The 27,729-nt window shown below is 40.5% G+C and overlaps 2 protein-coding genes across 11 annotated transcripts in view; one reads left to right on the top strand and one right to left on the bottom strand.

Annotated features, from left to right (window-relative positions):
- Positions 1–3,761, top strand: part of map7d3 (MAP7 domain containing 3) — a 36,577-nt gene extending 32,816 nt beyond the window's left edge. For all 10 annotated transcript variants that reach the window (XM_072664129.1, XM_072664126.1, XM_072664122.1 and 7 more), the window contains one exon: positions 691–3,761. In XM_072664129.1, the coding sequence (XP_072520230.1) occupies positions 691–698 (8 nt within the window). In that variant the 3' untranslated portion in view covers positions 699–3,761. The remainder of the gene's footprint in view (positions 1–690) is intronic.
- Positions 3,759–22,375, bottom strand: fhl1a (four and a half LIM domains 1a). The gene is made up of 6 exons (XM_072664130.1): positions 22,282–22,375; positions 7,371–7,552; positions 6,507–6,684; positions 5,602–5,771; positions 5,165–5,351; positions 3,759–4,549 (listed from the first exon to the last, which is right to left on the bottom strand). Exons 2-6 carry the CDS (start codon positions 7,524–7,526, stop codon positions 4,395–4,397), a joined length of 846 nt encoding a protein of 281 aa, XP_072520231.1. The 5' UTR covers positions 7,527–7,552; positions 22,282–22,375; the 3' UTR covers positions 3,759–4,394.
- Positions 22,376–27,729: the final 5,354 nt, after the last annotated feature.

Below are 27,729 nucleotides of genomic sequence, written 5' to 3'. Positions count from 1 at the left end.
GCTCATTGAAGTTTGTCATAATGGCAGATGGGTGATCTGACGATGGTCATTAAGGGCATCGTCAGATCACCCATCAGTCGTCATTAAAAGTGGTATTTTGTGTTGAATTTAAAGAAAGCACTTGTTTAATTAGTAGTTATGAGCTAATTGAATTGTTCTTGTTTGATTGCAGTAAACCAAACACCTGAAAGTTTGTACCTTTTGTACATAATTAGCCTAATTTTATAATGGGGGTTGAATAATTTTGAGTGCCAATGTATGTAGAACTTTGACTCCAAGACTGTTTGAGTACTTAAATAGATTTTTGGCTGCCCACTATATAGCACCACAAAGAGCTGCCACATTAAATAAATAAAAATAACTTTTGCCAAGAGGGTGCAGTATCTGAAACCACAAAAGCAAAAGTATTTAAATTTACTTAACAACTCATAGTGGTAGGATTAGAAGTCTATTATGATTTGGGTATGCAGTTATTATACACCAAACATATCTAATCAACTTTACTTGGGTTAAGGGGCAAACGTAACTATATTGGCTTTTTGTTTACTTTCTGATAATGAAGTTCATCATCTATAGATGTGTATACTATACTAATTTCAAATTGACCCCTTTTTATGTCTCACTTTATGTCTTGCTCCTCTCCCTACTCCCCCTGTATTCTTTCTGTTCTACCCTTTCCCTACACTCCAGAGATGTGAGTTGACATCCTTGCCCGAGGTCCGGTTGCTAATTGCACTCCATGACGCATGTCCAGTTGAGCACCAAAGTCCCTTGTACTCAGCCTCATCTAGACAAGCAGAGAAGCTCAGAGCCACGGAGAAAGGCTTCTTCACCTCTGAGATAAAGGTGGAACAAAAAAAACAAACCCAAAAAAAAAAGAAAACAGAAAATATGAAAAATGCTTCAGGGAATATGTATTCTTTCATTGTGCTTATGTGTCATTTTCTGTCTCCTGTTCTTCGCATTGTTTCTGTCTTGTCAGTTTTTTATGACTATTTTGTTTTGTTCCTTGTCATTAATAATTAATGTCTTTTTTTAATGTGGGGCAACTCTTGTAATTTATTCATCATTCATTTTATGATTGTTTTTTGCTTTTGGTTAATTTCACAAATTTGCCATTCATGACTTCACTGACTCAGTCATTGAGTTTGTGAATGTAAATGAGCTTTAAACTCAAAATTGTGAATGGTCCACGGTCCATCGATCCAAGCAGTAACCAGTAATCAATGTGAAGTAAAGCTGCTGAAGTCAAAAACTAAAGGCGTGTTCCAGACGTCTGACACGTTCCTCATGTCTGTGTGTAAGAATGTGAGCGAAATTAGAATCTCTCCTAGAATTAAGCCCATGGTTTTTGACCTCGCCAGACTTTTTTCCTTAGAGCTTCACCACTCTTCAAGTAGCTCAAGTAGTTTTCCAGCTTCTGCAGAATCTAACGTGAAGACCTGGCCCAACATGCACCCTCTCTGCCGCTGTGAAGCATTCCTTGTATAAAGTATGTAGATAGCAAATCCCGGTCAAGATATTTCAGATTAAAAGGTCTTGTCTGACAAGTGGGAGGCTGCTTTAAGCCACGGCTGAAATTTCAAGCTCGGCTACAATTGTTTGCCAATTCCTTTGGGCTTTAAAGAAAGAAGGAGATAAAGGCAAATAATCTTGTGAGCACTTGTGACCAGTTGAAGTTTTTAATGTTGTTGTAAGTTTCGGGTTTATAGTTGTTGCCCTACGTTTTCTGCTGATGTTTTCTTCTACCTGTACATAAGCGTGAACACGGTTAGTTACTCATATAAAGCCTAATTTAAGTGCATCCTGAAACTACAGTACAACTTAACTTTGGATGTCAGCATGGATCTATACTACAAAGAATTCTAGCACACAGAAGAATTACTCTAACCTCTTTTTGGTAATTGCACATTTAGATGAGAGCTGTGTGGGTGGATTTGTTTGTTCCCCTCAAGGTTTAACGGAAGGGGATCAATGTTCCATTTTTCCAAGCTTGAATGATGTTCTTGAAGGCCTTTAGTTCCCCTCAGGGTCAAAACAGTTCCATTAGTTCCTGATATGTTTTGGAGAGTACCGTTTCATACCATGTCTTTGCTTTTCTCTTCCTCTTGCATTTTATTTCCTCCTCCTCCTCCTCCATCCATCCAGTGGTCCAGTCCTGCCACTTTTATTACATTGTCTTAAGAAGTCTGTTTGAATTACTTTACAACAGGGCTACAGAAAGTCTCTATATATTGGGATATATTTAAAAACATTCCTACTCCTGTAAGTATTATGTACATAATCAGTATTAGGCTGTTACGCTACATTGAGCTGGGGGATTGGAGGGAAAGGGAAGTGTTTGGATTGTCTTCATCCGGTACACGGTTCAGTTTGGTCCCAGTAGACTTGAAACTTTCCCCACAGGACTCAGGGCTGTTACTAAAAAGGATTCCATAGATGTGGTCAGAACATTCGCAGTCTCCACCTGACACTACTTGCCCTTGTCTTTTTTTTTTTTTTTTTTTTTTTTTATGTCCGTGGAAAGAAACAAATGAGAAACCCGTATGTTGCTGGAGGGCATCTGCAAGTTGTGTTTGGTCTATAATGCTTTCTTGCAGCTGTAAGGTTGACGTGAACGAGATTGTGGCTTGTAGTGATTACAAAAGTGAAGCATATAGACCTTGTTGGAGAATCCTGGCAGTGAGTTTACCAGGGATGCACATGGAGGGTTTTCCTCAGGACTAGTCTTTAAGATATAAAAATTAACGTTAGAACTTTTGTCCGTCGGATCGTGCCCTTTCTTGTAGTGCTCAGTATGTCCAATAGTGAAGGTTATGGGTCCAGTAGGCCAGTGGACATTGCGTATGCATTGTTTATCATGTCATAGGTAACTCTTGAGTGTTTGAGGCCACTGAGCACAAGGAATTCACTAAATAACAGACTAATTAGCATCCTTCCTTTCATGGGATCATAGTTTCCAATCTAGGCAGGGACCACTTACTCCAGAGCTAAGGGTGTAAGAGCTCATTATATTCTATTTGTTTTAATCCACTGTCCACTGCTTTGTTAAGGACAAGAGACACTAGCACTGTGTAAAGCTTTCAGGTGGTGGCCAAAACACTGTCTCTGAGGATTTCAGTGGTACAGCTTGACACTCAGGCAGGAAAAGACCAGCATATACAATGAGAGGAGTGTATGTGCTTATTATGTAAAGGAGACGGGTCATTAATCCTATCTTCTCCATTTTGGCTTTTCTGCAACCACTCCTTAACACAAGTTAGCTTGCAAAAACATTAAACGCCCCTAAGTGCTTGCCAGTGTGGTTGCTCGTGTGCTGCTTTCGTGGTAAGTCAGCGTAGGCTCTTTCAGACAGGGTCACGACAGTGCAGTTGCTGCTTCTTTTTACAGGACCTTGGAAACCCTTCGAGTTTTCCGGCCGCAGAGCTGTTCTCTAGCTTCTAGTACTCCTAACGCCGGTAGAATAGAATGGTGCCTTAGATTCAGAGTAGGCGATATATTTATTTTCATATATTAATAACTAAACATGTTACATGTGCTTACTTTGGCCAGACAATCATTTACTTGACCAAGGCCCTGAAAAGGATCTAATTGTTCTTTTTCCTGTTTTGTTTTCTTGACATGTTGAAATGGCCCTGACTACAACTTATACTTGTAAATACGTTCAAAATGTATTGGTGGAGAGAAAAAAAAAAAGGTATGACCTGTTAAAATAAAGTTTTGCAAGATAAAAGAAATAAATGCCGTTTGGCGCAAAGTCATGACTTCCTGATTTAATAAAATTCTCGTAATTTCAAACATTTTCAAAACATTTGAAACATATATTTAGTTAAAGATTTTAAATTTATTGTTTGTTTAATTCAGCCACTCAAAATGCTGTGGATACAGTTTGTATTGACATGCCAAGGTTTCCATGTTAAATGTAAGCCACACAATGCCATAATTCAATGCCGAAAACAAGCGCATACATTTCAGTACATTTTCACAAAGCTGCATGAAACTGTTTACTCTAAAAAGAAAATCAGAACAAGAAAACTTCCTGTAAAGCCTGGCTTGGTATGATTTCACACATTTTAAAATGTAAAGCTAGTTTCTCTTTTCGAATAGCTGGCCACCAGAAGCACCCATCTCTTGCAGATTAGTTGCTGATAACTGACTGTAAAAGTGTATTCACCACTCAAGTTACACACCACTCGCTATTTTATGGTTATAAAGATGCTTAAAGCAATGGCATTAACTCATTTCTAGCACTTGGCTCATTGATGTTCTTGTATTTGATATGTCTACTTAACCTGTCTTTGAAGAAACAGAACAATAGCTAACAAGCACACGATGACGTCAGAGGCCAAACATTTCTTCCAAACTGAAATTGGTGTGGAAATCATTTTTAGCCCTCACAGCTTTTTGGCACAGTCAGTGCAGTAGATGTGCTCTCCGTTCATGACGAAGCGCTTGTGGGCCAGGGACAGAGAGCACTTCTTGCAGTTGAAGCAGTACTCATGCCAGGTGTTGTTCTCGTAGTTCACCACGTTGGTCCCTCTGCCAAATCCTGAAAGATCAGAGAATTTTGAGTGTGTGTGTGTGCATACGGAGCGGGTCTACCCTGTTTGTTTGTTTTACTATGAAAAAAATATCCCATGCCCAGGCACCCTTTAAAGACATGTATGTCTTTATACTCCTAAAATAAAGTTGCCATTCTTGGTTCTATAATTTTTGGTTACATAAAGATGTCTTTACATCAAGTGATTTTGGCATTTAAGGGAGTTCTTCACATTCATAGAACCATTCTTAAGCATTATTTTAGTGTAAACGTATGTGTATGGTAACAGCCAAAGCTAAATGTCTTTTAGCAACAAAAAATATTATGTCAAATATATTTTTTAACATTTTAAACTTTGATTTTAAATGTTTTGTCTGTATGGCCCCACAGCCCAGCCAAAAAACACTGGGCTTTATTCACCAATAACTTAAGAATTGTCTTAAATTCCAAAATAATAATTCAAAAAAACATTTGGTGAATGTTAATATTTGTGAAAATTGTGTGGATTTAAAAAAGTGGGTTTCAAAAAGAATCGCCTTTGTAAGACCACTTGATGAATGAGACCCATTGCTTTTTGCCCTCCAAAATAGGAAATCTAGAACACATCAAATTTCACATATTTACCTGTGATGGGATTCTGACATCCAGAGCATTTCTTGGCCACAGAAGTCTTGTAGCAGTCCACACAGAAGAACTGGTCCTCATGAGCAGTGAAGCGAGCACCAGCCAGTGGCTTCTTGCAGGTCTGGCACACAAAGCATTCGGAGTGCCACGGCTTATCCTGATAGTTGATCCCATTAGAGGTGATGGGCTGTAGACAAGAGAAAATCTGATTAACCCCACTTACTATTTTACATTTCACATCTCCAACACTCCATATACTTCTCAGTACAAGCCTGTGATGTTAGGACCACTGCTCTTCATCCTTCTCTTTTAGCTCTTGCCTTTCACCTTTATCTCTTTCTTTCTAGAAGTCCTAGAAACCTATAACGGGTGTAATTAGGGAGCACTGCTAATGCAGCTGGTGTTCCTGATACCACTGGGTTTTAGGTTCTATTCACCTCCTTGCAGCGGGCACAGTTCTTGGCGAACTTCTTCTCATGGCACGGGGTGCAGTAGAAATCATCACCCTTGGTCAGGAAGCTCAGAGAACCAATTGGCTGCTTGCACTCAAAGCAGGTGAAGCAATTCTCATGCCAAACCTTGTGCTTATACTCCACGTTCTTATCCCCTGAAGAAAGAACACAGAATAACCAAGAGCGCTTATTAAAATAACACTTCATCCAAAAAGACAAGTGCTGCTAAAAAAAAAAAAAGAAGCAGACAACAGTTTCCCTTCATGAGACCATGGCAACTGCTCCCTGCAAGCTGTTATTCACTAGCAGCCAGGCAACATCGTGTTTAATCTTTGAAGTAGCCTTGTTCTGAATATGACCCCACATATGTCTGACTGCAGACAATACACCAAACTAATGCTCCAGACAGATCTGTGTCCAAAACCACATGAAACGGTAGAAGTAGGTGAAGATTGGACACCATTCAGTTCTAGAATTCCAACAGTATGGAGGGGTGTAACTCCTGAGGTGGATGGGGTGTGAGTATAATAATAATAAATATAGTTCTTAATGTTGGAATGTGCAAAATGAGTAATTTTCAGTAAAGTATGTACTCCGGTTTCTTTGGCCAAAATAGCATATCCATTTTTACATGGGAAAAGCTTGGCATATCATAGTAATTATTTTATTTTTTTTACCAAAACAACTGAAATTATTTAAAAATTGAGATTTTTGTGATCATATTTTCATCACTAATTATTACATGTTCAGCTGATCAGAACACCTTTATGAAAACACCATAGTTGGAGTAAATGACTGCACTGAATATGCAGAACAGTGCTCTGGCTTGGAGTAAGTGTTCTTTGACTGTGGCACAGTGTTCCCTGATCATGAGTGGGATACTGACTCACCCGGCATGATGACTTTGTAGCAGCCCTGACAGCGGGCCGAGTCCTCGCGGGCACCACATTTCCCACACATGACCTTGCCATCATCTCTAGCTGCGAAAGGCTCATTGGCCAGCGGCTTGTAGCACTTGGCACAGCGGAAGCAGTCCTCATGCCAGTGGCGGTTTTTATGGGTCAGCTCCTGAAAAAAAGGGAGAGGGAGAATAAAGGGTTTATCCCAACAGAATGTGCTACTGATGTACATACATGAGGCATGGGGAAACGAGGGCCGGAGTCCAGCAGAGTTTGCTGATTTCCCCGTTTGAACACACCTGCCAAGCCTGACAATTAATAGCTGATTAATATCCACTTTTTAAATTCATTTTAAATTTGTTTTTGTATTTTTCCACATTTTTACTGAGATTGTTTATTAATTTTATTCATATTCCTCCTACCATCACATACCCAGAAAGAGCGAGGCCAGTTATGCTCCCCTGGACTCCCGGCCACGGATGGCTGTAGCATCACCAAGAAGCAAACTCCCAATGATGGGGCAACGCTTAGACAGCTGCACCCCTTTGGAGTCTTCTCCCCAATTAATTTCATATTCCCATCCTCTAGCTAGGACACCCCCTATTTCATTGTGCTGCCAGCTCTGTTGCAGAGAGAGGGAAGGTCATTCCACCCACAAGGCCAATTATGCTTTCCTGGACTCCTGGACTTCTGGCCACGAATGGCTGTGTCATCCCATGGGGATCAATCTCCCTATTTCATGATGCTACCAGCAACAGAAGACCTGAGTCACAGGAAGCCAGCCAGCCAGCCAGCCACAGCTTTTCGAAAGCAACAGGACCCCAAATTTATGAAAGAAAAAAGCAACATTGTCACCTTCGCATCAACGCCGATTGGTCGACGGCATTCAGCACAGGTATTGGCGCACAGCTTGTCGAAGCAGCGCACGCACACGTGCTTGTCGTCCTTCTTGACGTACTTCTTACCCTGCAGGTTGTCTCTGCAGTAGAAGCAGTCGAAGCGGTCTGTCATGGTGGAGCTGAGGTAGCTGCGCGGACCTGGAACACAGTCACACACATCACTTTTACATTTATGGCATTTAGCTGCCACTATTATCCAGAGCAACTTGCAAGGTTAGTCATATTACAGGGGAGGGCCAATGTTAGGAGTCTTGCCCAAGGACTCTCATTTGTGTAGCGCAGTACAGTCAGACTGGAAATCGAACCCCAGTCTCCCAAATGGTGTGATAGCTCACTTGCTGGTAGTGGTGTTATAGCAATATCTATTGACATGCTGCTATTGACATCCTCACACCTGAAAAAGTACTGTACTTATAATTAGCATGTTTTTGATATAGACAAGACGTCTTGTCTTCAGGTCTTCTATTTGACTTCTCTGTTATGCAAAGTTATAAAGAAGCAAATATTCCCCTTTCCACAAAGAAAGTGAACATCACACACCTTTAAGACAGGCACAGGATTTGATAGACCTCAGCAATATAGAAAAAATACCTTTGCAGTGACCTTTTTTATTAATAGTGTGTAGAAAGTTCACTGCTTATTCAATACTACATGCTGGTAAATAATAAAATACTAAAAAGCTTCAAACTGGTTGAGGTGTACTGTACTCTTCTGTACTATTCTCTACTCTACTTGTTTAAATGTAATACTTTTATCAAATTACATTTTTAAGAAAAAAAGAATTACCATTACAATAGACCTTTAATAACTTTTCTTTTAAGTGTATTGCTTTTATAAAAACATCCAAACAAAGTTAAACGGTGTGGAATCATCATGACTGAAGAATAGGGATTTTTGCTCTTGGGCTCCCCCTACAGTCGTGGAGTGTAATTCACTGTTACCCCACTTCAGTACATATGTGCGCTACAGGCGTCTCCCTATGGACAGTTCTAGACATGCTTTTGTTGACTTCCTTGACTGACAAGTTAGAGTAATAATGCAGGATTTTACAAATATTTCACTTGACTCTAGTTACGCTTTACCCAGTTCTCGAGAGTGGCCATGTGCTCGCTCCTCTAAAGTTACATAGCGCGGTAGTGTTGAGCCCAGAATGCCAGAGATGCCAGGTGTGCCTGTTACAGGTCAGTGGAGCAAAACTGATTTTTAATTTTAATGTAAAATTGTTTTAAGTGAATGCTGTGAAAATTCATTAAATATCCAACAATTTTCCTACAAGTTCCTACAATATTTACTATTTACTGTCACTCGGGTACATTGTTGGTTTCATAGGTTTCTAAGTTCACCAGATTCACCATTTGTGTCAGACACAGATGGAATTTGGCTTCTGCTTTTAATACCCAAACACAAACACAGTGACTGTAAGCACACATGCCCAGAGTGGTGGGCAGCCATTGCTGCAGCGTCTGGGGAGCAGAGAGGGTGAAGGGCCTTGCTCAAGGGCCCAAAAGTGGCAGCTTGTATCAAACCCACAACCCTGTCATCAATAGCCCAGAGCTCTAACCGCTGAGCACTACTGCTAACACTGTAAGATGAAATATTGTAAAATCATACCTTCACCTAAATATTCTCTGTACTTTCCCACCCCTAATTAGTGTTTTAGGCTAGTGTTTAGGCCACTGCTATATACAATTACTTAAGTCCATTGGAAACACTGGCTTGTGCTGCCACCATAAGTTTGACCACAAGAGGGCAACATAGTTTACAGATAAAAGATCGGCCTGACTAGAGAGCTGTTTTTCGTTTAAATCACTTCATAATGTTTAATGAATCTCACAGTGGAAGCGTCCTGTTGTTCACATCATTTTTCTAACACCTCAGCAATGCAGCCCTAAATGATTCCAGATGTGGCCCCACACTACACTTGTATTAGCCTCGGCTAAAACTCGCTGCAGCAGCGTTTGACTAGTGTCAGACAACATACAACACACACGGCTGCTGTGTGTCTGTTTTGGAGACTCAGTGGTACGCTTAAAGCCATGCCCTTCAGGCTGAAAGACAAAACTGGGCAGATTGGAATGGCTGTGTCCATAGCCACGGTCCCTCGGTGTCAGTGGTAATCACACACAGCCTAGCAACGGCATGCCAAACAGCTAAGGGAAGTGTGTATGTGTGTGTAAAGAACCTACTACCCAATCTCCTGCAATCATGGCTTCCAACCCAAACCTTCACACCCATGCCTGTTCGTGCCAGAGGCCAGCACTGTGCTTTCTGGCTGTTGACAGCAGACCTTTGTATTTTTAGAAGGACAGATTCATTCTGCCAGTTGGCTTTTTCCTCTGTCGACAGCCCACCATCAGCTGCTATGTAAACATAATTCCACACATTAACATTCCAATGGTGGTATCAAAACGATACCATCATGCTTCTGCAACATTTAGTCCTTGGTTTCTGGTAGAACTTCAGTAGGAGTGGTTCCTCCAGAAGACTGGGCCAAACAAAGAAGGAGTCTTACTTGTAGAGTTGATAAGGCCACAACACAAGAAGCCAGCTTTTGTATGCATGGTGCTCATTTACTGGTCACAGAGTACGACATTTAGTCCTTAGTTTCTGGTGGAACCGCAGTGGAAGTGGTTCCTCCAGAAGGTTGAGAACTTAAATCATCCAGGCCAGACGAAAGAGAAGCCTTACTTGTCGGAAGGTTGGAAATTAGTCAAAATGTTAAAGTTTAATGGTGGATTTAACATTTTCTCTCAGAAAATAACAAGAAGAATCTGTGAACCTTCCAGAAATCATCCAGTCAGTCCCCTTGGGATGTACTTTAAATGATAAGTATCATTTGCCTTGGGAACTGTACATAAAAGGCCTTAATCTCACTCTCAAAATCTGTCAAGAGGAAGGAGATACAGGAAACGCAATAGCAAATGGCAGGATTTGTCAATTCCGCACAGCTTGGTAATTTCTCCGCTCAGACAAACTACTAAGCATGGCAATTAACAGACTGACACCTTGGATCAGTTGTCTTTCACCAAACTGTGAAGTAAACCTTCATTAAAGAACACTCTCTTATAGCTTGATCCACAACAGACTGAAGGCCTTCTATTTTTACCTCACCGCTTCTGTTTTGCCAAGGAATTTCACCAGGGTATCCTTCCCCAGTTCATATCTTCATGTCAAGCGCCAATAGTGCATTTGACCATCTCTATAACTTGGGTACTAAGCCTTTTGAGTACTGTCCATCACACAGCTGCTCCTGTATAATCCTTTTGCTGTGCACTGCCAGACCCGTTGTTGTCCCAGTGGGCATGACATGTCCTGTGTAAAGGTCTACACAAGAGTCAACTGAGTCACCAAGGCCTAGTAGTTAAAGGTGCGGTGAAATAGTTAGTACATACTTTTGATCTTTTACACTAACTGAATTCGATGTATATAATCAACGCTGCGCAAAAAAAACTCGTATCCTCTTACATTCAAATATAAAATAAAATTGAATATTATATTTATTGCAAATATTACTAAATAATAAAAGTTAGAAAAGTTTTTTATGCTTCTATAAAGCAGTTTTAGCTTTTATATAAGGTTTAAAATAATCTGTATTTTAAGCAGCCATGGCTTACCCTTGCACTGCTGTACAACTCTTTAAATGCAATTACGATGTGTGGAATCACCGCAATCCAGATTCGGTCACAAAGTACCACTTGTGAGCTTTAGAGAACCTTACCCTATAGCTTGAAGTTCCCCTGGTGGTAAGACAACTCCCATATAGGTACTTACTAGTTTAGCTTCTAATATTATTTAGTCCTTTAGAATGCTAGCATGTGCAGCAAAGAGATTAAGACTGTGAACATCCATTTCTTTCATGTTCATTTGGTTAAAAATCAAAATATTTCCAAACTGAGATCAGATTTCATGTCCTTGTTTCATTTGCATGAACTCCAGTGTTCTCTGCCAAGCTGAAAACCTATATTATTATCTTTCCAAGTGGTATTCAAACGTGTACCTGACGAAGGTGATGTTTATATAGCCTTTATTAGTCCTTTCTATTGTAAACATTTTACTAACCATATATGAGAATGTGATGAGAAAAGAGAATGAGGAGTAACAGCAATAATTTGCATTAGTTGCACTTATTTAAATTATAGTGATATTCCATAACAATCATCAGCCCGAGGCCCTTAAATGGAATCACTGAAACCTGTTATGCAATTTTTATGTGATGCTTCTCTATAAAATATTCATACCAGAATTATTATATGAGGCCTAGAACAGCTGCTGCATAATCATTGAACTTCCTTTTCCTTTTTTACTTTTATAAGAGCTTTCCATGCAAATCGTCTTGGGGCTCTCCAGACGGGGCCCACAAGTAAACAGGTTAGTTCTCATCTCTGAAAACCACAGCCTAGCATGTCTGGCTACATGCTAAATGTTTGAAATTACACCAACAGCGTTGCCCCTACAAATATGCACCTACAGCACAATGCCACCGTGAATGTGGGAATCATCTAATGAGATGATTTTTTTCATAATTTCAGCATGAACAGCGAAGGTCCACAAGCACAAGATACAAAAATGTCCTCGCACAATGGTCCCCAAACCAAGCCATCTCCTGCGTCTTTACCTGAGTGCCTGTAGAAGGTCATGCTTGGTTTCTAGGATAGAAGATCCTGAATCAAGAAGACAGATGTAGGGAGCAAACGAAAAGTATCCACAGTGTAGCAAGGTACTTCACTTCAACCTTCAGAGAATACATTATATATACACCTTCAAAACCACACCCTCCCCTAATTAGCCCAGATAGTCCACTGTCCCTGCCCCCGTAACCCCCCAACACTACCACCAAACACCCTAGCATGCACTAGCCTTTATCATAGCCAAAGTACCATCTGCTCAAACCATGTTAGGGTATGCTCTGAAAGAGTGTGGGGGGTACAGCGGATTAGAGACCGAATTCCTTGGTTGTGACATCAGAGTAAAGAATAGAGGAATTCCAGCAGGTCCGAGTTGGGATCTAGATACAGGGAAGCATCTTCTTGACATTTGTAGGTTTGACATTTGTGGGCTAGGCTGAACTGGATCAGAGGGATGAGTGATGCAGTAATTATTGAGCATGAGTCAGAGGCTATTGTCAAAGCTATGTTTCTTTAATCGGGCAGAACTGTTTAGATGTGCTTACACTACTTGAGAAAGTTGACATTACTGATGGTTTGGTTGCTTACAAGTGACTTTGCTCTACGATAAATAGAATAAATATGTTTATATACTGTGGAATATTTTGGCAAGAGAATAAGTTAATATGATTTATTATTTACCACAGATGCTTTAGATCTGCCAAGACATGTTGTGTAAATGATGATGTGCTTCTTAAGTTCACAATGGGAGATGCTAGGCTAGTACTGCTAACAAACACTGGATTTAGATTGTCGCCCACTTCATCTCTGTGAATACACGCCAGAATCATTTCTTCATTTTTGCTCATTATTTGCTTCAAAAAACAAAAACTTTTACATTTAAGCTAAAACTGGAACGAATTAGCAAATGTAAGTCCGAAATACAGTGTTCTAAACACCTGGATGTGTTCTGTTCAGACAATCTTGGGCGTGTATTTATGGAGATGAGATTGATCAAAGTCAAGACTGTGTCCGAAACTGAAATTAGTTGCTTGAATGCTTTGCTGCCTATACTGTCTCATAAGTCAGTGCCTTAGAAAGCAGTGTTGTGATGAAGGTTTCTGTAGCCAAATTAGGAAGGCCCACTGCGAGCTGTTAGCATTTAGCTGTGTAAAATGTTTTAAGGCGGCTATGATGTGATATTGCTTGACTTGACTGGGTGCCTTCCTGCCTTAAGCTGAAGCTTAAGCCACGGCCTAAGTCCAGTGTTTGATAGCCACATTAGCCTGGTTCGCTATCTCCTGTTCTAAACTAAAGAAGCAAATTCGATATTTCGGCGAACTATTCTTTTAATGTGTGTATCATTAATCAAAAGGTCTCTTCTAGTTATTTTTGGAGAATGATTAGTGAGTGGTGGAGCCACCTTTAGGCCCTCTCATGCATTTATGTCTTGGCTTCTGAATCAAAGCATTGTCTGACTGTTTTTCATCCTTTCATGAGGATGTCAACTGTCCTTGCCTTTAGTTTATGCCATCTGTTTTGCAAAATGATTTACAACGTTGCTTTGCTTCCACATCACATGCACAGTTAGAAGACCCAACCAGAAATTGCTGAAACAGGGCCATAGCTGCACAGTTCTGAGGTTACTAACAGGGAACATGACAGACAGGGTGTTTTGAAATTGATATTGGACGCCTGAACGGGGTGTTTTGTTTTTTTAGTAGCTTCTGTCAGTTGCCAGTATTTTTCAGCAGCCTTTATTTTAGTACTTAGAACTGGTCTGAAGGCTACAGTGGTTCCTGCTTAAGGGCTTAAGCTCAGCTAAAATGCTTCACATTTTAAATCTGGTGATGTGGGTTACCAAATATGCCTTAAGTCACTGTGGCCAACATTCCTGCACTTGCTCAAAAATAAGCTTGTGATTAACAGAACAAAAATGAAGACACCTCATTTTTCAATGCCCAGTCCTCCTTTAAGGCTTTGTTGGCTGTTTGTGGAAATGATTTCCTTGAAAGGAGTTAAGCTAGAGTCAGCTGGCACCAACAGTATACACAGCTCAATGCACTGCAGCCCCATTGGACATTTATCATGTATTTACTGTGAACACTAATGAAAAATGTCCATCTGCACACATATGTAGGTTATGTCCAACAAGGCCTATACACTAGAAAACATCCTTACTTTTTAAATTAAAGTGTGCAGGTGCAAATGTACCATTGGCGGCATATATACAATATTTTCATATATGTAGTTTCATAGTTTTTGTAATGTCACAAAAAAAACCCTTTAAATATATTCACACATTTAACCTACAGCAAGGTACCTCACCCATTCACACTGGTGTTATTAAAGCCCAAAACCTTTTCAAATGTGTAATATTTTCTGTGAGGTCCACTTACAAGGTGTGTGTGGCCTTATGTTCCTAAAGCTATTTAACATGACCATTTTCCAACCTCTCTTTATGCCTTAGAATAAAATAGTCTGTTTGTTATTTGACCATAAAGACTGAAATAAGATAAATGAGGTCTGCTTAGATGGGTTGTCCTGTATTGTGTCTCATTCAGAAAAAGCATGAATGGGCAGAAGAATTGTGGAAAGCTGAATAGGGTGGGATTTGTTAATGAGTTGGTTTATGTGCCATCAAAGAAGGCTGTTTTTGCAGCTTAGTGTCCATATATGGATTGTATAGACTGAGGAGTAAATTATTACAAGAGTCATAAAGCAACACCTCAAGCACAGCCACACATCTGCAGCAACGTCACACTGATGTGTGAGTGGAGAGCAGAGTTGTATTAGTGTGAGGCGTGGGAGGCTAATATGGACATGGGTGTCACTAATACACAAGAACAGTTGTGTTTCCATATAAATCAGTAATATCAATTAAACAAACACACTGTGTCAAAATAAAAGTCACAGTGATTGTGACCCGTTACATCACTATTAATTATATATTACATTTACTTACATATAAGCTTTGTCAATTCAATAAAATGAGGGTAATTCTTTTTTTTTTTAATAAGGCAGTTTTTGGTGATAAGGGCTCTTTAAGGAGTATTTCAGATCTGAGAGAAAAACTAAATCACAATGTAAAAAGTGGTCATGGTGGAAAAAGAGCCTCTAACCACACTTTAGAGCCACAGATGTAAACAGGCATCATCTGTTTTGCATTTTTCTCTACTTTTATGAGTTTTCCATACGCTCTATTAACTCTACTGCACTCAGGATAACAAAAGACTTTAAGTATAAACCTTATAAACATACCACACATCTTTTTATATTGAAGTCTGTTGCTGGATTATTCCACAGTGAATTGTTAATAAGTGGAAGTGTGCCACAATAGTGTTCCTACTAATGTTGGATTCACACTATTCTCGATCTCTCAGAATTTGTCTGGTGTACAATGTGCTCCCCAGCAGGCCGACAGATTTAATAACCCATCACAGCGTCAATCGCCTGTTTCTATAATTGCTAATCGTTGAAGTAAATCACAAAAGCGGCCATGCCACAACATTTGTGTGATGAAGCTGGACATATGTCTGGAAACAGTTTCTATATCCATGTCCATAACATTTGTGAACGGAATGTTGACACTGGGCTGAGTGAGTCATGGTGGTCACTGAACCTCTCTATCTGTGAGTGTGTTCGACAATAGAAGCGGAATGCTCTTTCCGCTATCCCACCTGTCCTCCACTGAGACCCGCTGGTTTCTGAAGGCCTGAAATAGCCCTGATCACCCCCACTGGCACCATCTACAAACATCACCCCACTTGTCTGTTATCTAACCCCCTCAACACAGAGAGAGCCGCTGCACAGGATCTGTCACAAGCATCTCTGGCCTGTTAACCAGTGCCACTGACCTTGAAGGTCAACAAACAGTACTGTATCCCAAAGGGGGATTCGACTGATTTTTCAACTCATCTACATATTTCAGTGGTTAAGATATTGTAGGAGACTCTCATCCAGGGTGGTTTGATGTGTACAGAAACTAACCAAGTTAGAATTGATCAAATAGGAGGTGGTTATAGGAACCAGAGGTCTGAAGAGTTTAATGCCTATAAAAGCTACCCAAGACATGGCATAGTGAGAAATATGCTTTTGGAAGCCTGAGACATTGCTTCATAATTAGATCAGATTTTAGTATAAAAATATTTTTAACTCACATGAAGGACAGGTGGTTTTTAGGGCAAAATGGTTAACAAAGAAACCCTATTTTTTCAGATTTAGGATTATTTTGCTTCTGTCAGCATTACATCTACAATGTCAGAATGCATGTAAGTTCACTGGTGGTTTTGAATAGTAGGCAAAATGGCGATATTTGCATTATAGACATCCCAGCCCTTAAGGCCAAGTGGGAAGGGTATTTATCAGACCATTTTAACATTTATAGCATTTGGCTGACACTCCTATCCAGAGTGACTTGCAGTTGAATCATGTTACACAGGTAGACGAATGAAGTGTTAGGAGCCTTGCCCAAAATTGGTGTAGTACGGTGTGTTTGCCCACCCGGAGTGTCAACCCCTACTCTGCCACAGAGAGGGCAATGTTGTTACCCACTACACAGTTTGTTTTCTCTTCTCCTTGAAGCACCTCAGTCACTGTGTGGATTTGTTGAATTCCATCTCCTGCTTCAAGAATAATCTAACCCTGACATTTCCACACCCATTATATCCTAATGCTTTTTTTTTCATTAACTGCTATATAAAATTATAGGAGACCATTTATAGAACAATGAACTGTTGAGTAGCAGAACTAGGCAATAGAAGGAAACTGAAGGTAGTAGGTTATCCCGAGACATGTTGACAGGCATAAAATCACAATTCATTGTAGGCCTATTCATGTTTAATTATAGTTATTGCACAAATTGGTCCAAGCATAAAAATACATAATGCCAAGGTGAACAGTTTTATAAACTGGACTTTCTCACAAGGCCCAAGACATTTGCACAGTACCGTCTGAGACCTGGATTTGGGTTTGGTATAGTTAGGTGTGAAAAATCTTGAGGAAAAGGTCAATCCGAGAATGTGGGTGTACAGGGAATAGTGTTTCAGGAGATTGTGTGAATGCAAAAACAGCCAAGACACTGAGTCCGGCTGAAGCAGGGAATTAAGCTCCACAAAGACATTGTGGAGCTCAGTGAAGCAAGACTTGCCACAATTTCAAAGAAAAAAAAAAGAACACAGTAAATCTGTGAGAGCTTTGTTTATTTTCTCACTCCACCCACTCTGAATAGAAATGGTGTTTGTCAGTGTCTTCCATGCATAGTGCAGAGCTCCAAACTCCATGTCAAAGTTGTTATTAGCAAAGGGTTCACTGGAAAGCCGCTCAATAGTCCCAAATCTCTGTGGCCATGACTACCAGACAGAGAAAGCAAAGAGGTGAAAATGAACTTGCGGCTGTTTGAAGAGGAGTGGTTTTGTGTGTTTGTGATGCTCCAGTCAGTACGGTGCTCAGAGCAGATCTTCAAACAGCTGATTGATGGAGAGCTCAGATGAAGGCCTACTGGACAGGCTTTGAGCGCCTCTCTGCTTTGACAAGCTGATCAAAGTAATAGACTTCGAGCTTGCTCTGCCATGTGGAGCTGATACAAAACCGGGGCCCATCTGCAGAGGCCTACGCCGTTAGTGATCTCCTCTGTGAAGAATGTGAGGTAAAAAGGGAGTGCACACAGAGAGACAGGAAGCCTGGGGCAGGCTGAGGGGCAGGCTGGGGAGACATGCCATAAAAGTGAGAGGAGAGATCCAGCCCCAACAAACATTGGCTTGCTCTGATTTTCACTAGACCAGTCCATCTGCTCAGTTTAACAATATCATCCACGACCACACAGTGATCTGACCATTAACATTATATTTACATTTATGGCAATTAGCAGATGCTTGTATCCAGGTGCTTTGTTGTCCACCCAGAAAATAGCCCTAGCTAATGTGAACAGGCTAGTCCAAAAAACCTCTAAGCTTAGATACTGCTTAATACATGAGCCAGTATGGATACCTAGACACAAAAGACACAGACAATACTAGATACATTACATAAACCTTTAAAAAGATGGATCTTCAGTGGGTTTCATTTGAAGTCAGTGAGCAAATCAGCTGTCAGGACAGAGAAATGTCTAGATGGGGGGTCAGGTTGAGTCGTACTTGAAGCTCAAAGGGCACTTGGAATGGATAATGTTTTGACCATTGCCTGTAGGTATGGAAGGGCTTGTCGATTTCTGGCTTTATGGGCCAGCAGTCAGGGTTTTAGGTCAGATCAGATGTGGGCGGGAACAGGTAGCACTGCTAATTTACTGTAAACCAAACCTATGTTCTTCTAACTGCGTTCTTCAAAATCACCATATTAATAACCTTGTTTTTTAAATTAAAAACATATTATTTAACTGTTACAAAGTAGTTCCTGACCTCTCTGCACACTATATTCACTGCATGAATGTGTTTGTATTTATTATAATTTTATTTATTGTAATGTAAATGCAAATTAACACTAACTGTTCAAATTAGATTTACATAAAACACTAGATGGAAAAAATAGGAATATTTACATGTAACAATATATTACAAAGGTAAGCTTTTTTCAACAAACCCTTTCTTTTTGCTAACACACACTGGCACGCGGAGTGGAAAGGGTGTCCACTGAATGTAACTGGCTAAGTACCGCAACAGCCTGTTATTTCTAAGCAGATGTGTGTCAGCAAATTAGCATGACAGACTCTTCAGTGAGGGACAGAGTCAAAGACGCGTCTCCTTTTTGGCTCATTTCTCCTTCTCATACCGCCGCCAGAGCTGAATTTGCATTTTACAGAATGTTAAAGTGAACTGTCCTATTTGATCAGTAGTAGACAGTTATATGGCACTCGTCCAGACAGCTGGAGAGAAATGGAGAGAATAATGGAAGAGAGGCTGACGACATGGTCTAAACGCTGCCCCCAGTGGACAGAATGTCACAACAGACTCTCCTCAACACCACATTGCCTAATTAGGACCTCCAGCGCTGAGGGTGGATGCTTATGTTATGGTCTCAGACGCTCCCTCTAGCGGGACATAGCGGAGCGCCATGGGAGACTGAGGAAATCCAGCTGCTTCAGGGCCTTTCAGTGACTAATTGCACAAAATGTGATCCAAAAAGCTCTCTATCACTTCGGCCAGGAGCACAAACAGTTCTCTTGTTCAAGCCTTATATGGCTGCACCACTTTACCAGATCCAAATATTTCTGTGAGGGATATTTTGCTCTGATGTCTCCACCACGAGCACAAAGGCCACCGAGGTACTCACTAAAAGGTTAATGCAAAGGTTAAAAGGATGTGAGTCAGCGAAAATTGAGAGATATGGTTCTAAGCAACGTTATGTCGACATGCAGTTCACTCTGCGGGGTCAGAAAAGAGAAGAGAGCTCGTTGTTCTGCCAAGTGCCATGATGTCATCGTATCAGCACAACATCCAGGTGTATAGGGGTTGCTAAGGAAGAATAAGCTCCTGATGTTGGCTAAGCTTTCCTGAGTTGAAGAATGTCCTAATGAGCTCTGAATGACTGTATTCAGTTGCCTGACCTTCACTGTCAGGACAACAGGGTCCAGCACAAGGACATTTTTGGTCCTCCAGGTTAAGAAAACGCAAAAGTACATCAAAGATACCACAGTGTAACAAAAGGCCAAATTACGTACACTATGTGTCCAAAAGTTTGTAGACACCTTCAGCCTTTCTTCTGACATTAAAGCTATTAAAAAGTAGTGTGTCTCCCCACTTTTCCTTCAGTAAGAAGACTTTACATGGTGTGAGAGCATTCAGTCACAAGAGCATTAGTGAAGTAAGATAATGATGTCGGGAGGATAGCTCTGGATCACAAAGCTCACTCCAGCTTATCCCAACATAACACAGTTATCTCAACACAGTTCCAAATCGGAGGGGGAAGAGGTGTAGTGTGTTTGGGGTAATATTTTTTCCAAAAAGTATTTGACAGTATTTTACCAATACTATCAAAATACTGCAAACAACAAAATATAGTATTTGTTGATATATGCTCACTAGTCCTAGTCCTGAACAAAAGTCTATTTAATGTAATAATGGTAATTGCAAGTTAAATACTGTATAATACATAAAAATATAAAGCTAAAATATAAGCAGAACTAGATCAACAGAACTGAGTTGATATGTGTCAGTTCAGTCTCGATTTAGTCTTGATTATCCTTTTGGTTCAGAATTGTCTGGATACTGGCCGTGTTTAATTTACTGATCAAGTCAGTTATGATGTACCCTTGACTTGTCCTCAGTTCTGATCGTGATTAGTGACTGTTTTCACTGCTCTCTATCACACTACCAATGCGAGTGCTACGTACCTGGATGCAATGCACACATGGACCGGCTGTGACCGACTAGCTAGTTAACCCGCTCTCTTTCACTCCTCAGGCCACCGTTGCCCATCCAGAGTGTGGTTAAGAAGTAAGAATCGAAGCGGCAGCTGTAGGAAACTTTATCTGTAGTAAAATTCATCTAGAGGTTATTTTGGAGGAGAACGAGGGGTCATTAAAAATGTGTGAAAAGGGTCAAATATGGTGTGAGGTTAAAGCTAATTGTTTGTTCTCACAGACAGTTTTCTGATCTACTACCCCGATTATCATACTGGACACTTTTACACACTAGAATTTATACATTTTCTTAAGGCTTTTAAAAAGTATGTGAAACGTTAGGATTCGTTTCAGCAGGGTCGTTCTTGTCTAATCATTTTAGGCATCTCAACAGAACGGCCTTGTCTGAATACGCTAATACGCAGCTTGGGTAGTGATTTAATTTACTTACCGGCAGCTTTTAGGTCCATAACCTGATGATCATTTTAATGCTAAAACAGAAATGCTGTTTATACACAGTTTGAAGCTTATAAAACCACACCAATGATACATGGAATTTGTGTGTAAGGCCTATTTTATAATGGCAGCTGTCCAAAGAATTATTCCATTTTACTGTTAGCGCAGTAACTCAGTTTGGACCTTAATTAACCACCCTTCATGTACACATGTGCACATATTTGTATTTATATATTTTTGTATTTATTATTTATGCCTCCTGTCTCGTGTTTTTGGTTACTGTCCCAGCTCTATTGTATGTCCCACCTATTCTGCACCGGAGACTTAGCCTAACAGTATTTGATTGTACTGTACAGGCCTGACATGACAATGACAATTAAGCTGAACTGATTAAAAACATGTATCTCCAAAACGGGGACTTAACTTTGAATGTGAAATAAGAGTTTCTAAAAGCAATTTTTGTTTTGTTTATTGACACACTGTACAGAGCAGAGTTCAATCCATGGAGAAAAGCTAAAAACAGACAAATAAAGGAGATGCATGTTTTTCATTCGACAGCAGCGATATCCAAACTTTACTGAAGGTAGTATTGCTTTAAATGAACGTGTTGTTGTAAACTGCTGGATCCATAAGTGGACTTCACAGTTATGGGCTTAACTGTGGGCTTAAGCTCTTCAATTTTAACATGGTCTTCATTAGATGCAAGGGTGCGAAGGGTCCCAATTGCGTACTAATTAGCAAAGCTCACTAGTTTTTAAGGATGGAGATTCGATGGATAGCATTCCACACTGAAATGTGAAACAGAAAAGAAGAAGCTACTCCTAAAAAAAAAAAAATAAAAAATGGCAGACATCAAGTGCGTTGTTGACAGCAGAAGGAGAGCTTGTAATGGTGTAAATTGGCCCAATCACTTCCTGTTAGTACGGAACAGATTAGTATGCTCATATTTAGTGTACTAACCGGCCAAACCTGTACTAATACGGTCAGTATAAAGTAATTTATACTGCAGCTATACACCTTACAGTATTAGTGTGCAGTGCGTAATGGAGACGCACCCCAAATCTATGAGCATCCCCTGTGCTATTAATATTAGCAATAATTTATTACTACAACAAATGTATTTAGATAAATGTGTTATTCAACAGTTGACAGAGAGTGAGTATCAGCTTGTATTCGGTTGTTGTTTACTTTTTATTTATCCTTTTCTCATAAAATGGACCTGAAAGCGATTTATTTTGACCTAAAAACACACTCAGACGAGTCGCGTCGTGCTGACGGTATTCTCCCCGTGTCTACGTCACTGCAGGTGGGCAGCAACGGTGTCAGCCCTGAGGTAACTGTCACTCAAACCAGACTATTATCACAAATACCATATAAATATAGCTAGTATAAAGATGTATTATTACTGATGGATGGATTAAAGTGTGGAGAAGCTAGCTAGCGCTGAAGAAAGTCATGCTAGACAAACTCACCGAATAGTTTTAGGCAGGCTGTGTAACCGGGGCAGCTGTTGGTGTCCCACCCAGCGTCTGCTGAGAGTGTGTGTCTCTCGTCGCCACAGCGCTTAAAAAGCCTCAGAGAGAGAAGAGAGGGAAAAAAACAGCAGGATGTGATCCGAGCCCTCTCCCTCCATATCAACAATGACTTCAACCAGGAATTTACTACCTCTGCAAATATAGCTGAGGTACTAAACTCACATGTAAGTGGAGAAAGTTGCGATATTTTATCTTATTAAAGAAAAAAAAGGGGCTTTTGAGGCACTGTGGCATTTTTGCTAATACACTACTATAGACAATTTTTTTTATTATTTACCTACCTTTTTTTTATTTATTTACTCAATTAAGTTGTGAGAAAAATTTGTGACTATTTTTTATAACTGTTCTGAAATGTCTTCACTAACTAGCCTGCATTACCCATTTATAATGGTCACTAAATATTAAGCCTAAATAATACAAGGAGGTCCAAGAAGGTCAGTTTAGTTGTTTGCAGTCTATAAGTTGCGTTTTCCGTCCGTTTAAATGTGCTCATAGTATAAACACAGTCTTATCATAGTCCTAACCCTCATTTAGCTCAAGATAAGTGGGCCAGGTTCTTAGCATTCGCTGGAATAAGGAGCTCATGTCCAGAGCTGATTCAATGATGAGTCATCACAGACCCTGAAGTCCAACATTTTAGACCCTTCTGAACAGAGCACACACAGCAAAGACACAGTCATTTATTTAGGACAGGCCTTCTTCACCAAACTGGCGCAGATGTGTGACGGATCTGATGCAAGCTGCAAAAAATAAATAAATAAATAAAGAAGCGAGTGCATTCAAGAATGTTAATGCCCCCCATGTTCATCTAGGCTGTCAGCAAACTGGAGAAGATCCAGAGAATGGGCGCTGGTGTCCTGTCAAGGACATGGCAGGCGTGGGTGGCCACAGTGCATTGCTATAATGGCCCAGTGTCTTTTCCATTAAGGTATTTATCACCTCTAAAAGAGCCAGACAACATGAAATCCACAGTGCTACAACTACGACCTATGCAGAGAAAGTCACTGTGTGTTCAGTACACGGATCAGATTCCATCTGTGTACAACACAAATGGTGAATATGGCTTGGTATGAGGAATTGCCTCATTTTAATCCGTAATCAAAAATCAAGTAATCAATAATCAATCCGTAATCAAGTCCAGACACCTTATAGAGGCTCAGTTGATCTGCATTGTTTGGGTACCGAGTGGTTTTGGGCTGGGTCTGATTTGCCCATCTTCAACAATGCAGAATAGTATTATCAATCTTAATATTTTCCTCTTGTGCTCAGGCCTCTGTTGTAAAAAGCAGATGAAGTGGAGAGAGCGATTGTGAAACAGATGCAGATGCAATAGGACAAGCGAAGATGTGCTCTTTTACTTGGCAAAGACGTAGCTGGTTTTATTAGTGTCTGGTTTTATTAGTGTCTGGTTTTCCAGCGTCGCTTCAGCAGATAAATGTGAGGGTAAAGCAGTGCTTCATTCCAGAGAGAGTAAGAAAGAGAATGATAGAGAACCAGAGAGACTAAGAGAATTTGTAAAGAGAAGCATCTTAGTTAGGTAAACAAGCACTAAGTAATAGAGTAAACAGTCATAAACACATGCTGGAATCGTAATGAATCAGGCCTTGAAATAGTGCAGCACTGTCCCTTCATCCAGGGCATAAACTTCAGTGCTGGAGGTTCCATCTGATGTGTATTAAATGCATTCCATAAAAGACAGGAAAGCAGTCCAGCAGGAAAAGGCTGTTATTTTACAGCTACTGATTACACACACAATAAACAGAGGGCAAATTAACATGACAACAGTAACCTAAATTTTATTATCTCCATTCATCTCTAATTTTACTACAACTTTCACGTATAGATACATTTATATAATGCTCATATCACGCAAAACTGAATTTTCCTTGCTTAAAAAAAATGCTAAAATAAAAAATAAATCAATCACTCCTTAATCCTCCTGAAATTCCCTATGTGCAAAGTATGCTGGCCATAGACCGGCATAGACTTTTACTGTCACAGACAAATTTCCATTGGGAATAAAATCATGTGTCTTCCTATAGTTGCAGCGCGCTCCCGCCTTCTCGATCATGTGATGTAAGGTCAAGGTAGGTGTCTCAACTCAGTCCTTTTTCTCGTCTCGACGTTTCACATTTAATAAAGCTTACTTAAAGATCTTAGTTTTAGCTCATGCAAATTGAGACATGGACATTGTGAAGAACCAGTAGGTGAGCTCTCTCCAGCACCAGACCGAAAACAGCAAAGCAGCTACAGGAACATCTCTGGCCACATTCTGCGCCATCTTTTCAATTATTATTGACCTGTGCATTTACATGTTACCAGCTATTCAGCCAAATGCAGTTTAGCCCATTAACACTATAAAGCCCTAAGAATTGTTTGGCCTGGTCACACTTCTCGCCCTAAGCCCCTTCTGAAAGTGTATTTCTGGGAGGTAGGTGGGTAAAAGAACTGGGGCGCACGTCGCCTCACGTTCCTTTACCTGTATGCGACGCTGCTACTTAAACGCTAAATATAGCAGATTTCACTATGCTAGTTGCTACTGTTTTCACTGATGCTGCTGCTAAAATGGATAAATTGTCTATGGCAGAGAATCATTCCATGAATAGTGAAACATTAAGATCTCTATGAAAGGTTAAGATCACGAAAATGTGATCTAATGCGGAATTACAAGACAGGTGCATCAAGAGCTCACATGGGCACCCTTGTTGAGGATTTTTTATTTTAATAAGTTAGAAAATGGCCATGTAAAATTAATACTGATTGGTTTCTAGTGTATAAAACAAACATCATCAGAAGACTGGAGATAAATAAGTGAATACAAGAAAAATGTAGCGTACTGGCTCTTTAATGCTCATTTTTGGGAACAATTTGGATTTCAGCACAAATAATGATCAGTAAATGATCTTATGTAATGAATGGCACACATTATATTGAAACCTCTTTACTGAACAACCCCCTTCTCTTTCCCTTCTGTGGTGTTACCATGACATCGTGAATTATTTTCCTCACTTCAGCCAGACAGATATTTCACTTGAGACTTTTTCCTCAATAATTCTGAGCATCTGGAAAGAGTTTATGCACATTGTCACAATGTGAATTCTCCAATGTTGGTGTGTGGAGTAATGTAAACAGAAGTGATGGGTGGAATTTGACACAAATAAGTTATATCATTTGGACCACTACTGGGTCACGGGCCTCTGCACATCTTCATAGTTCACAGTTCATGTTGAAGATCGTTTTTACTCTTATTTGCCTGAAGCAGTTTTATTAGCTGGGACACTAAGGGCTTAGGTTAACAAAACCTTCTCAGCATTAGGATCATCTTAACTGGCAAAAAGAGTGTTCAGCGTGGTGATGTTCTTTCAGCAAAGATGCTTTCAGGACGACTCTGACGACTGATATTCACAGCTTTTCACTTACTCTACAAACTGAAGAGAACGGTTGGAGTTAAAAGAAGACAGCACACCAGCACCAGAACCTCATTTCAGCTGTGAAGCATGGTGGAGGGTGCATTATGATTTGGGACTGATATGCTGCGTGAGGGTGCCTGAGTGCCTTTTGAACATTGAAGAAAAAACTTACAAACAAACAAACAATGAATTCAAAGGTGAATAAAAACATTTTACAAAAGAACATAAGAGCAGATATTCTGGATAAACAAGCCCCCAAATCATAAGTTTGGGGACACGTGCTCAAATGTTTATTGTAATTTAACAATCAAACTCCCCTGCTCAATTTACAATTTACATTTAAGACCTTGCCAGCTATGCACATTAGGTTTCGCCAAAATCATGCATTGACGGCTTTGCTGTTAAAAGCACATGCTGTGGGCTCCGAGTGGTCCAGTGGACTATGGTGCTGCCACTATCCCATGCTGGTTCGAATCCCAGTGTGGTCCAGTGGACTAGGGTGCTGCCACTATCCCATGCTGGTTCGACTCCCAGCGTGGGATAGTGGCAGCACCATAGTCCACTGGGCCACGCTGGTTCAAACCCCAGATCAGACTGCTTGCCATCAGCAGCCAGAGCCCGACAGAGCACAATTGACCTTAATCTCTCAGGGGTGATGTTGGTCAGCACAGGGGTCTGTTAGCTGTTGTATTGGAGCTAACGAGTCACGCTTTCCTCTGAGAGTGCTGGCTGCCTAGCGCTGCTGCATCAACGGCAGTTTGAAAAGAGACCATGGCTGGCTTCCCATGTGTCTAAAGAGTTGTGCTAGTCTTCAACGTCCTAGGGTTTGGGGGCTTTGCTAGTGATAGGAGTAGTTCACGTAAAAAAAGGTAACATATTTGTCACTGTACTATGTACAGCAAAATGTGTCCTCTGCATTTAACCCATCTGTGGTAGTGAACACACACACACACACACTAGTGAACTAGGGGCAGTAAGTACACACACACACCCAGAGTGGTGGGCAGCCAACTCCAGCGCCCGGGGAGCAGAGAGGGTAAAGGGCCCAACAGTGGCAGCTTGCTGAGCCCAGGAATCGAACCCACAACCCTGTTATCAATAGCCCGGTGCTCTAACCGCTGAGCCACCACTGCCCACGTGAGCTATTCCTAAGTAAATGGCTTTCCACATTGGGTTAGAAAATCAGGTAGCTCAAAAAGCACAGGCTGAAACTAAGATGGTTTACATAATTAAAAGATGTGAGTGCTGATATTACAACCCGAGGAGAAAATGTTGGGTGTCATGACCCTTATAGTACTGTTACAGACATTGTTGTATATGTATGTGATATGTCCTCAAACCCAATTAGGGTATTAGGTTATTTTTTTCTTTATAATTTATTGTAAACTAAAAGAAAAATGTACCCATTGTATGAAAAGCACTGAAAAATTAGGTGTCTGCAAAGTATTGATGGCAAGTGTATGTTAGTCAAACTGACAAAACAAACCCAGCAAGAATGACACCTTCAGAATGCCTTCAATATTACTAATCCTGAAACCGTTATCCCATTGAAGAACATTCTTGTGGAGCATTCAGACCATATAAGGATCACGTTACCTGATCCCTCACTGCAGACTGCCTCCATCCAACGCACTACAGGGTCTGGTCAGCTCTTCTGTGGAAAGCGCTGTTCCCCAGCTGTGAGGTAAATCCATGACAGACATAGAGCAGTCGGCCCATGAATTAGAACACGGTGCACACTTTACAAACAGCTGCCTTAGGAAACAAGCCAAACAACACTGGAAAAGAGAGTTTGATAGAGATCATGGTCTCTCATTACTGTGCCTGATGATGCTCTCAAGGCCTGTGATTTGGGAGGGGTTGGGTTCGGTGAAAGACATTGCCAAGACATTCACAAAATCTTTCACAAAAGTCTGTGCCGAATAAAGCTGGGCCGGATTCTGCCTCAGCTTAGCTAAAATACGCCTCTGCGGAT

Source organism: Salminus brasiliensis, chromosome 19, assembly GCF_030463535.1.
Source record: "Salminus brasiliensis chromosome 19, fSalBra1.hap2, whole genome shotgun sequence".
Classification (NCBI taxonomy): domain Eukaryota; kingdom Metazoa; phylum Chordata; class Actinopteri; order Characiformes; family Bryconidae; genus Salminus; species Salminus brasiliensis.
Note: the sequence above shows the minus strand (reverse complement) of the source record. Positions and strands in the feature narration are given on the sequence as shown.

Bases quoted from the DNA above. Each gene is read 5' to 3' on its own strand.
- fhl1a (XM_072664130.1), bottom strand. From the start codon at position 7,526: ATGACAGACCGCTTCGACTGCTTCTACTGCAGAGACAACCTGCAGGGT. The intron at 6,685-7,370 runs GTGACAATGTTG...CCTTTTTTTCAG, and splicing joins CAATCGGCGTTGATGCGAAG to GAGCTGACCCATAAAAACCG. The intron at 5,352-5,601 runs GTGAATAGAACC...TCTTGTCTACAG, and splicing joins ACTGTGCCCGCTGCAAGGAG to CCCATCACCTCTAATGGGAT.